The sequence below is a fragment of the Spinacia oleracea genome, chromosome 4, assembly GCF_020520425.1.
Source record: "Spinacia oleracea cultivar Varoflay chromosome 4, BTI_SOV_V1, whole genome shotgun sequence".
NCBI classification, from domain to species: Eukaryota; Viridiplantae; Streptophyta; class Magnoliopsida; order Caryophyllales; family Amaranthaceae; genus Spinacia; species Spinacia oleracea.
Genome location: NC_079490.1, coordinates 4,198,696 through 4,212,815, shown reverse-complemented (window position 1 = coordinate 4,212,815; position 14,120 = coordinate 4,198,696). Strand labels below are relative to the sequence as shown.

Genomic DNA, 14,120 nt, shown 5'->3' with positions numbered 1-14,120 from the left:
ATGCTCTTACCTAAAATTAAGTGTAAGCATTTTTCGTCGAATTTGTGTATATAAATTTATTGTCGCATTATCACAATTGACATTTTTATTTTCTGACCTACTAACAAAGTTTTTTTTTTCCATATCTCCCCTTCTTATATGTAATCTACTCCGTATAATCCTTTGAAAGTTTCTTTTAATTAAGGGTATGACATTTATAACGGATAACCATTTATATTACTCCCTTCGTTCCGGAATACTCGATCCGGTTTGACCGGCACAGAATTTAAGGGACTTGAATTGACTTATTTAATTTAATAGGTAGTAGTTGATAGTGGGGTATTATTTTAATGTAGTTAGTAGGAGGTGGGTTAAGAGGTGGGGTTGAATTTTTAATTATTTTTTGTATGGAGTAGGGGTAGGTGGGTTAATAAGGGTGGAGTGAGAAATAATATAATATTGTTAGAATATTTCCATTTTTAGAAACATGTCAAGTATTAAGGAACGACCCGATAAGAAAAACAGGTCAAGTATTCCGGGACGGAGGTAGTATCTTTTATGTCATTTTTTGACTAAGCGATTAATACATCATGCATAGTACGGAGTACTAGAAAATTCGTAACAGTTGTAAGTCGTAACAACTTTCTCCAAAAGTGTTGTAGGTGTACAAGTCATTACGAGTACATAAACTTTTGTGTAAGACCGCCTTACGGGAAAGACCACTTTGATTGTTTAACTGATTGGTTCCATTTCTTAACTAATTAATTTTAGTTTTTAACTTATTAGTTTCATTGTCTAACTAATTGGTTTCAGTGTTTGACTAATTAGATTCAGTGTTTAACTAATTAGTTGCAGTGCTTAACTAATTAATTTCATTTTTTAACTTATATGACACTAAGGTGGTCTTTTGTGTAAGACCGCCTTACATAAAAGTTTGTATTAAGAGTATATTTTTGGATCCAAACTTTAATAGGTCAATTACGTAACAAGATCTTTTGAACTTTGAAGGGTAGTACAGTAATTAACAATATAATATCACTTATCTAAAGAAAATTTTAAAAAGGAGAAAAAAAGAGAGGTGAAAGAAGAAAGGTAGTAAAACATGGAGAAAGGAAGATGGACTCGCGGAGCACGTGGCACATATTTTACTTCCATCTACTTTTATTTTCTGCTTCAATCTTTAATACGAAGTATGAGAGGTGGGATCGACCCGATAATCCGACTCGAATTGGATCTGAACAGAGCCTGAAAGATATAACTCAATCGAATTTGACACATTTATCCTATATTTATTGTAGTAATATCAAATACTTACGATATTTTTAGGCACAATACAAAATCGATCTGAAACCAAATTCGAACTCAACCATTGTCCTCAATTGCTGCCCCTATGAAATATTGGTACAAAGTTATTACAAAATACAAACGCCTGCTTGTAATTATATTTTCACCTACTCTCTCCCAATTTTTTTCAAAAAAGAAAAAGATGCGCAAATATACAAGTAAAATTAAGTGAAATCAACTTTTATAGTATGTATAATTTAGGATGACTAAACTTGTTTATAAATTGTTATACACTTAACGATTGACCAACTAATAAACTTGAAAGAATTAACTCGTACTCCATACTTAAAAAAACTAAATTTAAATTTTACATATGTGACTCAAATCGAAAATCAACGTGTTTAGTATCGATTGTTTTGTCATAGAAATGGTAATTAGGAAGTATACGTTAACTCGTATATGACTTGCTTAGGGTCCATTTATTTCAACATATTTCACCTTCGATTTATTTCAGAAAAAATAAATTAAGATAAGTTTAGCAAAAACATATTCAGACAAATAAATCCAGATAAGGTAATTACTCCGTATAATTTAAATCAAATTCAAGTGAACTAAAAACACATATTCTTGTACCGAAACATGATTTGAATGACCCGATTGCCACCTCTACCGGCTAGTGATCTTTATTTGAGTGAGGGGGTTAGTTTTGCAAATTATGACAAATATGAGGGGTAATAAAGAAACATCCAAAACAAAAATTGCACTCCGTACAACATTGAGTTACCGCTTTATTAAATATACAAAGCATAAGGAAGAGAAAGAAAATGGCAAAATCAACCCATCAGCAATAACACCACCACGCCACCACCTATAAACTCCGCTACCACCATCTCCCCACCGCCCACCACCACCACCACCACCAAAGAGAAATGCCGAGTGGTGTATGCCCGTGTTTCTTTGGGAGCCGAGTCACTGACTCGGACGGTGACTCGGCGGATAGGGACCCGGTGGTGCTAGTATCGGGTATGGGAGGGTCCATATTAAACTCAAAGTCCAAGAACAGTTTATTCGGTTTTCAAACTCGGGTTTGGGTCAGGATTTTCTTGGCTGATTTGGAGTTCAAGCGCAAGCTTTGGTCCATCTATAATCCCACCACTGGTTAGTTTGATTACTTTAATCAATGGGTCAACCTTTTATTTTTTGAAATTATGTGTCACAAAATTTTAGGGATCATATTTTTCTCCTTGTATTTTGTGGGGAACATTGTTTTTGGAGTGTTGTGTTTTTAGTTGATAACAAGTTTTGATTTTGTTTATGATGATATGACAAAATGTGAAAATGAATAGGTGAATTTAGCTAACAAGTTCTTGGTGTGTTTAATCAGGTTATACTGAGGAATTGGACAAAAGCTCGGAAATTGTAGTGCCTGATGATGATCATGGATTGTATGCTATTGACATTTTGGACCCTTCATTGGTAAGATTAGGATTATTTATACTTTAATTAGACTTTTAACACATTTGATGATTGTATTTCATGACACTTTTGGCCAATTTGGATGATATACACCATTATGCTGATTTTGATCAACTCTAGAATGCTGTTTATTTTTTTTGGTTCTAATGTCTGCAATTACTATAGTTTCTGCCTTTTTGCTTGATTTTGCAAAAAGTATCTCTATGGTTCTTGAAGGGTGAAGTAAAATGTGACTTTGGTCTATGTTCCTGGAACTCGGATACCCATATTGGACATGGATACATGCCCAAGTGTCCGACATGGCTATTTTGTGAAAAAAGCTGCATGATTTTGGTAAACAAAGAAGTGTCGAAGTGTCGAAGTGTCTATACCCATGTCCGAGTGTCGCAGATCCGACATGGGTATTTTAGGTAAAATGAAAAATCCAAGTAACATCGACTTTGGTTAATTTTATCTAATGAAATCATATGGATGTGGCCTAGTTTCTGTCTAGAGTTAGCCAAACAATTACTCATACTTCCTAGTTAAAGCTTGGCATTTTAACCTCCCTTCCATTTTGATTATATGGAAGGGTTAACAACAAAAGGAATAACACCACATGAGGGCTGCTTTGTTAATTAGTGTAGTCTAGTCTAGTCTAGTCTAGTTCTTTAACTATCTAACAATGTTGTCTTCTTCAATGGTTCAGTTTGTGAAATTTGCCCATCTGACAGATGTGTACCATTTCCATGATATGATTAATATGCTCGTTGAATGCGGATATAAGAAGGGCACCACATTGTTTGGCTACGGTTATGACTTCCGGCAAAGCAATAGGTAGTTCAAGTTTCAAATAATAGACTTTTGGAGTAGCATTAGTTGACTGTATTTTTATTTGGACTTTTACAGTTTTACCAAATTTTGAGTGCTTATTTTGAAGATTTTCAACAACATAATTTTGCAGGATTGATAAATTGATGGATGGTCTTAAAGTAAAGTTGGAGACTGCGTATAAAGCGTCTGGAGGGAGACAAATCAACTTGATTTCACATTCAATGGGTGGAGTATTAGTCAAGTGTTTCATGGCTCTATATCCTGATGTGCGCACATATTCTCTCGGTGATTAGTTGATCTATCACCCATTTCCATATGAAGTGCTTATCTTTTGTTTATCTTCAATGAAGGCTTTTCTTGTTCCCTCTTTTTCGTGCCTCGTGTTTTCTCTCTTTAACATAATCTTTTATTACTTCACGTTCTACAGACGTTTCCTTATGACGGTTCATGTTAGCCAACCCTAATCATTTTGGGACGAGGGCTCCATTTGGTAGGGTGTAAAACGTTTTCGTGGAAAACGATTTTCCACTTTTCAATCATTTTACGTTGTTTGGTTGGGCAATGGATGGAAAACAATTTTTCATAACTCCCTCAAAGGTGGAAAAACCTTTTCCATTTGAAAGGGAGGGAAGCCACTTTTCATCCTTTCCTCCTTTCCTCCCTCTCCTTTCTTCCCCTCAATCTTCACCATCTTCTATCATTTTCTTTTGAGGAACCAAACAAAGGAAAACTAGTTTGGAATTATAGTTTCCCTTGAAAAATGTTTTCTATGGAAATTTATTTTACAATGAAAACGTTTTACACCAAACCAAACGGAGCCTAAGGCTTGGTTGTTGTTGTTGTTTTCTGATGATACTGCCTTCTTTATCTTTACAGCTTTTCTCCAAGTATGTAAACAAGTGGATTTGCATAGCTTGTCCGTTTCAAGGTAGTTTCATTACCTTCCTTTTAAGTGTTCTATTGTGTTTCTTCTTATTAGATATTTGGATTTAGTAGTTTCATTACCATAATTATATTGATGCATTCTTAACAGGTGCACCAGGATGCATCAATGATGCGATCTTAACTGGGCTACAATTCATTGAAGGTTTCGAGAGTTACTTTTTCGTGGGAAGATGGACCATGCACCAACTGGTAACCTCATTAGTCAAACTGTTGAGAAAAGTGACTTTGTATAAGTGGTCCTAAAGTCAATTGAATTGATTGAACTAGGAAGTGTTTGTATCTTAATCTGACCTTGCATTGATAAGTGTAACTTAACCGTTCTATTATGCTTATTTTGTCTGAACTTATATTATTTGAACTTAACTAAGCTTATCTGAACGCATCTAAACTTATTTTATCTGAAAATAACTTATTTTGTTTGAAATAAACTTATTTGTGTTTGAAAATGATTGGAAAAAACTTTTTTTTTTTTCCTGAACTGAACTTATTTTGTAAATAAGTCAAAATAAGTCGAACAAAATAAAACCTTACACTTATATCATCAATATTAATCTGCCTTCTAATGTTCTGGCTGATGCGAAACCACTAGGTAACGTGAAGTTCTCTGTCTTCTCAGGTGATAGAGTGTCCGGCTATATATGAGATGTTGCCAAATCCAGTATTTGAGTGGAAAGAGGTTCCTAAAATCTGTGTTTGGCGTAAGGCATCTCCAAATCATGAAGATGACTCGTCTCTTGCGAAGTTCGAATCATATGATCCACTTGAAAGTATCAGTCTCTTTGAAGAGGCTTTGAAGGATAATGAGGTGTGTACTTGAAACTTATGAGTTATGCCGAGTCAAGTTAAAGCTAAATAGCATCTTAAAGTTAAGATTTCAGGAAATTGTTTCTAACAAATTTATGTATAAGTAGCAAATATAGGAAAATCCAAGATGGAATGAGATATCTCAGTATTTAGAACTACAATTAATTCATGTAATCTGCTATGCAGCTTAACTATAACGGGAAAATGGTTGCTCTTCCCTTCAACAATGCTATTCTCAAATGGGCTGCTGGCACTCGTCAACTCCTCAACAAAGCTAAAATGCCAGAAGGAATTAGCTTCTATAACATCTATGGAACTTCATTTGACACCCCTTTTGATGTTTGGTAAGTGACGAGTTAATCCGTAAAAAATACTCAGGATTCTTTGGAAATTGTGATGATTAATATTGTAACAGGTAAGGATTATCTGATATAAGTCATGTGATGAACAAAAAGGTTTACAATATACGAAAATGAGGCGAAGAAGTAGGGTTTATCTTGAAATCTTCTGCCTAATTTTTTTTAAAAAACCTTGAGATTGTTTTATGTTTGACCTGTTATGTCTAATCTATTGCATTACTCCATATCTCACGGTAGAACTGTCTGATTTCAGAAACAGCAACATGATTAAGGAAATAAGAGAGTAAATCAGTGACAATAATCGCCTTTGTTGCTTCATGTTGAAACCCTATGTTGTCCACGTGTCAGTTGTCCCATATTGGAGAAAGAGTAGAGAAATGGAGTCACTCCTACTATTGCCAATTAGTTTTAGTGTGAAACCTCCATTGGGCTTATAAGTGGACCGAACTCTCCTCCTCCTCATTGGGTTGCCCAGGCCCATTTCATATTTCTCTAAAATTTATCACTTCAAAACTTTGTGTAGACTACTTCCCCTCTTTTGTGAATTTATCATTTGAGAATTATTCCACAACTAAGGAACAAACCTCTTTCTTAGACCTCGGACCTTTACCTCTTGGCTCTTGGTGTTTCAGATTCGTTATCACCTTTGTTTTTGACCTATCTCTCTTGAAGTTCTTGAAATGTTCGTGAACTGAAACTTCTACTCTATAACTATTTACAGAACTGCCTTGTATCAAATTCCAAATAGAGTACTCCATATTTGTAATTCCTTTTCCATTCATTGCCTGAACTGTTCCACAATATCTAACTTCCTAAGATTTCTTCTTGTTGTTGTTGCATTTCCCTAGTTTGTTCCCTGTGTATGCCAAAATACAATAAATTCTTGTACACCTTTCACATCTAACATTACCCTAACGGGCTAACGGCCTAACCAGTGAATGGTGGTAATGAGAATAAATCTAAGTGTTTTTTTCGAGAAAAATAACATCGTAATGTTCATGGTAATGACACTTCATCGCAAACTTGGTGTGTTTCTTTATAAATTTGCATTCCCACCAAATACTACTCCTCAAATGGTAATGAGATGGTAATGAAAATTTATAACGAAAAAATAGATAGTTTTGAGTGAACTAGCATTACCATGGGAATGGATAATGGTTTTCCTTCCAAATTTCCATACAAACTCATTCCCATTAACATCATTTATAACCAGCTACTAAACGGGCCGTAATTACTCCAAAGAGGTTTTGCCTTGGGAGGGGTGATGAGGGTTGGATGTGCACGATCTCACCCTTCCATTGGTGGAGGTTGGAGTCTTTTCAGGGGTCCGGGTTCGGATAAGAAACAGCGAAAACAGGGTTTGTAAAACTCGTCAGAAATAGTATAAAACCGCTGAGCTTGGTGGTTTCGACTCTTCATAGTGTCTTTATAGATCTTTCTACCCCTAAAATAAGGAATTGTTATTTAGAACTTTTGGTTGCCTACTCATTGTTAATTTTTCTTCTAAAAATAACCCAACATTTCCTCATTCATGCAGCTATGGCTCAGAAACTTCTCCTGTTGACGACTTGTCAGAAATATGTCATATATTGGTGAGTCGTTTTACTTCTCCATAGCATGCATCCATTTTCATAAGTCTATGCTGCTCAATCTCTGCAATAATGGTTTGGACATAATTTGTGTTTGATGTTTAATTATTAACCTGTTTATTGGTCTTTCTTCAGCCTGAATATTCTTTTGTGGACGGCGATGAAACTGTTCCAGCTGAATCAGCACAGGTGCAATTTCTCTTCTTTCAACCCTTCAATCTTTTCAGCATTTCTTCGTAACTTCTGAATCCAACTGCGCACTTCCGGGTTCTCACCCGTTGATTTACCGGGAACTCCCTCAGTTTGAACTTTGAAGAGAAGAACATTATTTATTGGATTTTTTGTCATTTAACACCTTAAAAAAATTAGTTTTTGTAATTTAACACCTTACTTAATTTTTATTGTTTTTAAACACCTTAAAAAACTAAAAATTTGTAAATCAACACCGGTTAACGATTTCCATAAGAAAAATCGTTGGTTTTTAACCATGTTATAGCTTCCAAAGATAATTTGATGGTAGAAGGAGTTGTTTACCACCATATCGTGGCCTTGGGAACTTTAGCATAGTTAAAAACTAACGTTTTTTCTAACAAAAATCGTTAAGTGGTGTTGATTTCTAATTTTTTTTGTTTTTTAAGGTGTTTAAAAACAATAAAAAATAAATAAGGTGTTAAATTACAAAAACTAGTTTTTTTAAGGTGTTAAATGACAAAAAATCCTTTATTGGATTTATATTGCATAGTTCTTTTGATTCAAAGATCATACTCCGTATCATCTTTATGGTTAGGCGCCGTTCTATTCAACTTTTGTCTGAACTTATCTGAATTTAAAAAAAAAAACTTATTTTGACTGAATTAAACTTATTTTTGTGTTAAAATGTCTGAAAAAACTAATTTTTTCTGAACTTAGGCTCCGTTCTATTGGACTTGAAAATGTGTGAAAAAAACTTATTTTTGCCGAACTTATCTGAATTTAACTGAACTTATTTTGTCTGAAATAAGTCAAAATAAGTTGAAAAGAATAGAGCCTCATATTATTTGAATTTATCTGAATTTATTTTGTCTGAAATAAGTCAAAATAAGTCGAACAAAATAGAACCTTAGTAGTGTCATTAAGCGGGTTCAAACTAATATTATTAAAACAGTCTTGTACTTATACCAAGATACGAATAGGGATTTGGATTATTTGCAACAACCAATCGGACTTACTTGACCTCGTATTCTAACGAGTAGCTCTTCCTTCACAGAAAGAAGTATCAATTCATGCCTAGATGCTTATAAATCGAGCTTAATATTGTGGATCGTTGTTTGTGACTAGACCTGGTTATCGGGCGGGGCGGGTCAGCGTCGGTGCGGGTCAAAAGAGGGTCGGGTATTGAAAGGGTCATTTTTAGCGGGTCGATAATGGGCGGGTCAAAGCGGGTCGCGGGTCAATAGCGGGTCATTAGTGGGCGGGTCAATAAACGAGCAATGAAAAATGAAAAACAAAAGAGCCATGTGCAAGTACAAGTAAATACAAAGCTATACACGTAATTTTTTGTATCATTACTATTTTAATTTTCAAAATAATTGTAGTATAAGTTTGACCCTATAATGACCCTATCCAATAAAGGCCCTGTCCAATAAGAGCCCTGTCTAATAAAAGCCCTATTAACTTGACCCTAACCCTATATCCATTGGACTACCCTGTCCAATAACCAGGTCTATTTGTGACATAACATGTGGCTTCACAATTCTATGAACAGGCTGATGGATTTGATGCTGTGGAAAGAGTAGGAGTTGCTGCTAACCATCGAGCACTTCTGCGTGACGATACGGTATTCGGGCATATACAGAAATGGTTGGGTATAACGAGCCCGAAGGCCCACAAGCATGTAAAATGTTCAAGAACAGCCAAAGTCATGGATGCTTCTGTATCATGATATACTAGAAAGCAGAAACACTGCAGGAACTGTAGGCATTTACAAGGAGTCAGTTTTATTTCCATAAATTGCTTCAACATAATACTCGTGTATAATTGGACTAATTGTATACTTGTATTATTATTTATAAGTTTATAACCAACCAAGAAAGTTACGCAGGTCTACGCTTGAGTCATTCTCGATCAATTCGCAGCTGATAGGACTCGACCTGAGTTCCCCACCAATGTGTTGGGTTACGCCTGGGAGCATGATGTGTATTATACATAGATGTTTTTTGTTATCTTATTTTCACGTCTTTTATTTTGAGCGGCACAATCTTTTATATTGAATTGTATGCTATTTTTTTATGAATAAAGATTAAATGCAGAGTATGTTCTTTCTTCATGTACATATAGCTACATTAACTATAATGTTGTCATGTTGATGGGGAATTGGGGATTCGATCCCATGGTACACCACCCTCCAAGTCTGTAACCAAGTAAACTAATTGGGGTGATGATAAAGGTCGCAAGTTGCGACAATATTTAGTTGTCGCAATTTTACGTGTCGCAGTTTAATTGGTACATATAGGCGCCACGTAGGATGTGCGTCATCAGAATATTTTTACTATCAATACAATATTTTTACTATAAAAATATATAAATAAGTTAATCGATGTAAAGAGGTAAACAAATTAGAATATTAAGATTTTCCTACCTTTTTATGAAACATATACTTCGTATAATAGATTATATAAGTTACATATTTTAATTTCCAATTTAAATAATGACACATAAGCATGTCATGTCATCATTGTGACACGGCTTAAAGGTCGCATGTTGCGACCTTTATCATTTTAAATAATGACACATAAGCATGTCATGTCATCATTGTGACACGGCTTAAAGGTCGCATGTTGCGGCCTTTATCATTTTCGAACTAGTTGACATGCACGTTAAGTATTCCTATTGTAATTTGTAATTCCATTGTGACTCATCCGAACCATCCCATTTCTCATTTGAATCGACGAACAAATGATCCCGGATTAATCCCAATTATAAATTTAGGTGTAACGCTTAATTATGTAGGTGAGCAGCTAAACAATGAATCAACTTGGCATTTAGCTAATTAATCATGAGGATTATGTGATGAATGCATTATGTCTAGTGCACAGCTTGAAGTTTGAAAGAAAGGTAAATGAATGAACATCCATGTTTTACTGCTTGGTTTGTCTTTCTATCACTGAAAACCTGGGCACATCAACCAGTTTTGTCAAACCACCCACAATATGAATGTGACAATAAAGATTCATTTTATTCACCTGATTTTCATTTATTTGAACTTATCTTAGAAGTTATTTTGTAATTTTTTTTTTGAAATATAAGAACACAACTAGACTATTGCCAAAAAAAGAACCTAAACTCAACCGTATAACCATTAACTAGCTCTTGGGCCTGTTTAACTAGTTGTCTTTTAACTAGCTGTCTTTTAAAGTTCTAATTTATAGAGGGGTTGTGATCTTAGTAAGAATATATGATTTAAATAAAGGTGAAATTTGAAGGTTGAAAAAAAATATAAATTAAATGGTGAACTATTATTAAGGGCTGAAGAGAAAGATGGAACCAAAGAGGTTGAATGAATTAATAACTAATAATGAATTGATGTTCAATGAGGAAGATGAAGGAGTATATGTCATGTGTAATTTGATCGTCTTTGGATTGCTTTTTAAATACTAGGTATAAATATAGTCATATAGAATATGTATATATGTGTGTTAATACGAAGTATAGAATTAGGGTTGGCTTATGCTCGGTCTTGGACGATTTTCCTCACAGTATGAGGATGTTAGTTTGCGTTTTTTCCTCCCTAATTAATTACTCCCTCCATTCCTTTTTGTTGTTCCCATTTCCTTTTTTGGCATTTCTTTTTGTTGTTCCCCTACTGAATCTTTACTATTTTTGGCCATAGTTTTTTTACCAATTTACCCTAAGATTCCCCACTATTTACCAAAAAACCCTAAGATTCTACCCTTTTTCCACCCTCTTTTTCCCCACCATCCTTATTTAATTATTTAACTATTCCCCATAACCCCACCCCACTACCCGTCCCTTTCATCCTCTCTCATTCACTTCACCTATCTGATTTCTCCCTCTCTCTTCATTTTCTTACCTCTTCATTTTCTTACTCTCTCTCTCTCTTCATTTTCTTGCTACGTTTCTCTCCTCCTCTCACGTTTTTCACTCTCTCTCCTCCAAAACAACTCTCTGTTCTTCAGATCTAGAAGTGAGATCGCCGCCACCACCGCAAGCAAATCTCCGCCGCATGTATTATGGCTTTAGATGTGAAATTCGACCATAAAAACTCTAGATCTAGAGTTTTCATGGTCGAATTTGACCTCAAAATCCTCAAAATCGTGAGTGATATTAAGGATCAAGTAGGTATTAATTTATTTTTGTGTGGTTTTTTGTCGAATTTTCTGGGTGATTTTTGTCGAAATTTTGGGTTGATTTTGGTCGTTATTTTGGCTGAATTTTTGGGTTAAATTTGGTCAAATTTGGTGGTTGATTTTGGGTATAATTTTCTCGAATTTCAAGGTTTAATTTTCTGTTTTTTTGGTTGAATTTCTGGGTTTAATTATCTCGAATTTGGTCGAATTTCTGGGTATAATTTTGCTCGATTTTTTTGGGTTGATTTGGTCGAATTTTTGTCTTGATTTTGGTCGAATTTTTTGGTTGAATTTGGTCGTATCTTGGGGTTGATGTCTTACGAAATATTGGGTTGATTTTGTTATAATATATGGTGAATATATTCTGATTAGTGTAAATTGATTGTAAATTGATTTAGATTGTCAATTAGTCGAACTCCCATATTTAGTTACCAAGTATAGCGTGATTGCTTAGCATATTCAACGCAAGATTATTCTCAATGTATGATGTATATAATTCACGTACAATAATAACATTGGTAACTAATAAAATTGGTTGATTTTTCTGGGGTTTTTTTGTTGATTTTTCTGGGTTTTTTTGGGTGAATTTTGTTGATATTTTTTGTTGAATTTGGTTGAATTTTTGGTCGTTTTTTGGTCGGATATTTTTTGATTTTTCTGGTTCAAATTTAATCGATTTTTTTTGTTATTAATAAATAAAATATCTTCTATTTATCTTATTTTTTAAATATTTTCTCTCTCCTTACTTTATTTTAAACATATAATCTCTTACACTTAATCATAATTCTTACACCCAATCATTACTCACATCCCAATACAACCAAAGATTCCAGTTTTCTTAAAGACCACCCAACATTCCTTAGGGGAACAACAAAAAGGAATGGAGGGAGTAATATATATCTCGTCGGTTTGGGTTAAAAAAATACTTGCCAGTTGCCACATATCATATTCTTACTTTTTAATATTTTCCCTTTTCTTTGTAATTGATTTACTCTTAAATTCCGTAGTAATTTTTAATTTTATTTTTTTCAAACAAAAATCTTGCATAATTCTCCATATATATTATTAGTCAATTTTGTTTACATTCACAACACCTTAAAATCTTAATTCATAAATGGTGAATAATTAACTTGTATGTCAATATACTCATTATGTAGATTACTAGATTTAACCAAATATATAACTCGTGCATCACACAGGAAAAAAATAGTTTCCTTTCAATACATATCATGGATTCATGGGATAAAAAGCCTAATTAGTTTAACCAATTAACCAACAAGGTCTAATAACTACTACCTCCGTTTCAGAAAGTTCTTTACGCTTTGGAAAATATGTCCAAATTATAAAAACTTTGACCGTAAATTCTCACCATTATATACATCAAAACGTTACGTGTAAGATGTTGTTAGATTGGTCTCGGGATGTATTTTCATAATATCAAATTTTTATAATTTATTCACATACGAAATTGTATATATTGGTAGTTAAATATTGCATTGGAGACTGTGCAAATAGTAACTGTAAATATCTTTTCGAAACGGAGGTAATTAAGGACAAATTGGAACCATAAAGGCCCATTATTACACCCAAAAAAAAAAACAAAACCAGATGTTTTTATTTGGAGGAGAGAACACAACAACAAACAGGAGTTGTTCCTGGACTACGAGGTAAACATATACCATTAATACTAGTACCATATTTGTTCTTACAATTTTGTTCACAAATTGGAAGTACAGAACTTGTACATGGATTTGGTCCTTCCGTACATATATAGTCGACGGCACCTACTTCCACGACTGATCAATCATCATAACCAATCGGAAAAAAAAAAAAAAAAAAGTAACAATATATTAGTATACATTTTTTATAAATGATCTATTATATTATACTAAATCAGACATCAGAAATGACACATGTCACTTCATGGTTCAAAAAAAAACCGTCAAAAAGACATTTCCTAGAAAAGGTATGTTTACTTTATTTTTATTTTATTTTATTCCCTTTTGTATAGACCGTTTACATATGGGAAAAAATACAGAATTATAGGATTATATACGATCTTGGTATGCACGATGGTTTGCTGAGGGTGATGAGCTTGTATGGCTAGACAATTTTCCCCAAAGCCTAACAACTTTGGCGGAGCTTGATTTAATTTAATAAATGCCGGCTAACGTTTTTTCCAAAAAAATAAAATATACGATCTTGGTAATATTTTTGTCAAATTTTTTATCAATAATAGAAAATATTTTTAATCAATATTTTGGTCAATTTAACATATTAAGCTCAAATATTTTGGTCAATTCATCATATTAAACCTATAAAGTAATACGTAGTAAGGGCAGAAATTGCACATTAGATGATAAAATGAGTACGTTAGAAATTTATTAATTACGCAGTATATTTAGTGGATAAATATTTCAATTAAATAGTTTATGAAAAAGATGGACATGCAAATAATAATTTTTGAACATCCGTGCATACATGGGTCATAATCGAGTAAAATATAAACAAATGTTAATGGTTTA

At 33.7% G+C, this 14,120-nt stretch overlaps 1 protein-coding gene across 1 annotated transcript; it reads left to right on the top strand.

Moving 5' to 3' along the window:
* Positions 1 to 2,035: 2,035 nt before the first annotated feature.
* LOC110783419 (phospholipase A(1) LCAT3) lies at positions 2,036 to 9,554 on the top strand. The gene is made up of 11 exons (XM_021987766.2): positions 2,036 to 2,421; positions 2,648 to 2,739; positions 3,428 to 3,555; positions 3,683 to 3,818; positions 4,429 to 4,480; positions 4,586 to 4,686; positions 5,114 to 5,302; positions 5,488 to 5,645; positions 7,198 to 7,252; positions 7,385 to 7,438; positions 8,994 to 9,554. The coding sequence occupies exons 1-11, from the start codon at positions 2,193 to 2,195 to the stop codon at positions 9,168 to 9,170; spliced, it is 1,371 nt and encodes a 456-aa protein (XP_021843458.1). The 5' UTR covers positions 2,036 to 2,192; the 3' UTR covers positions 9,171 to 9,554.
* The last annotated feature ends 4,566 nt before the right edge of the window (positions 9,555 to 14,120 follow it).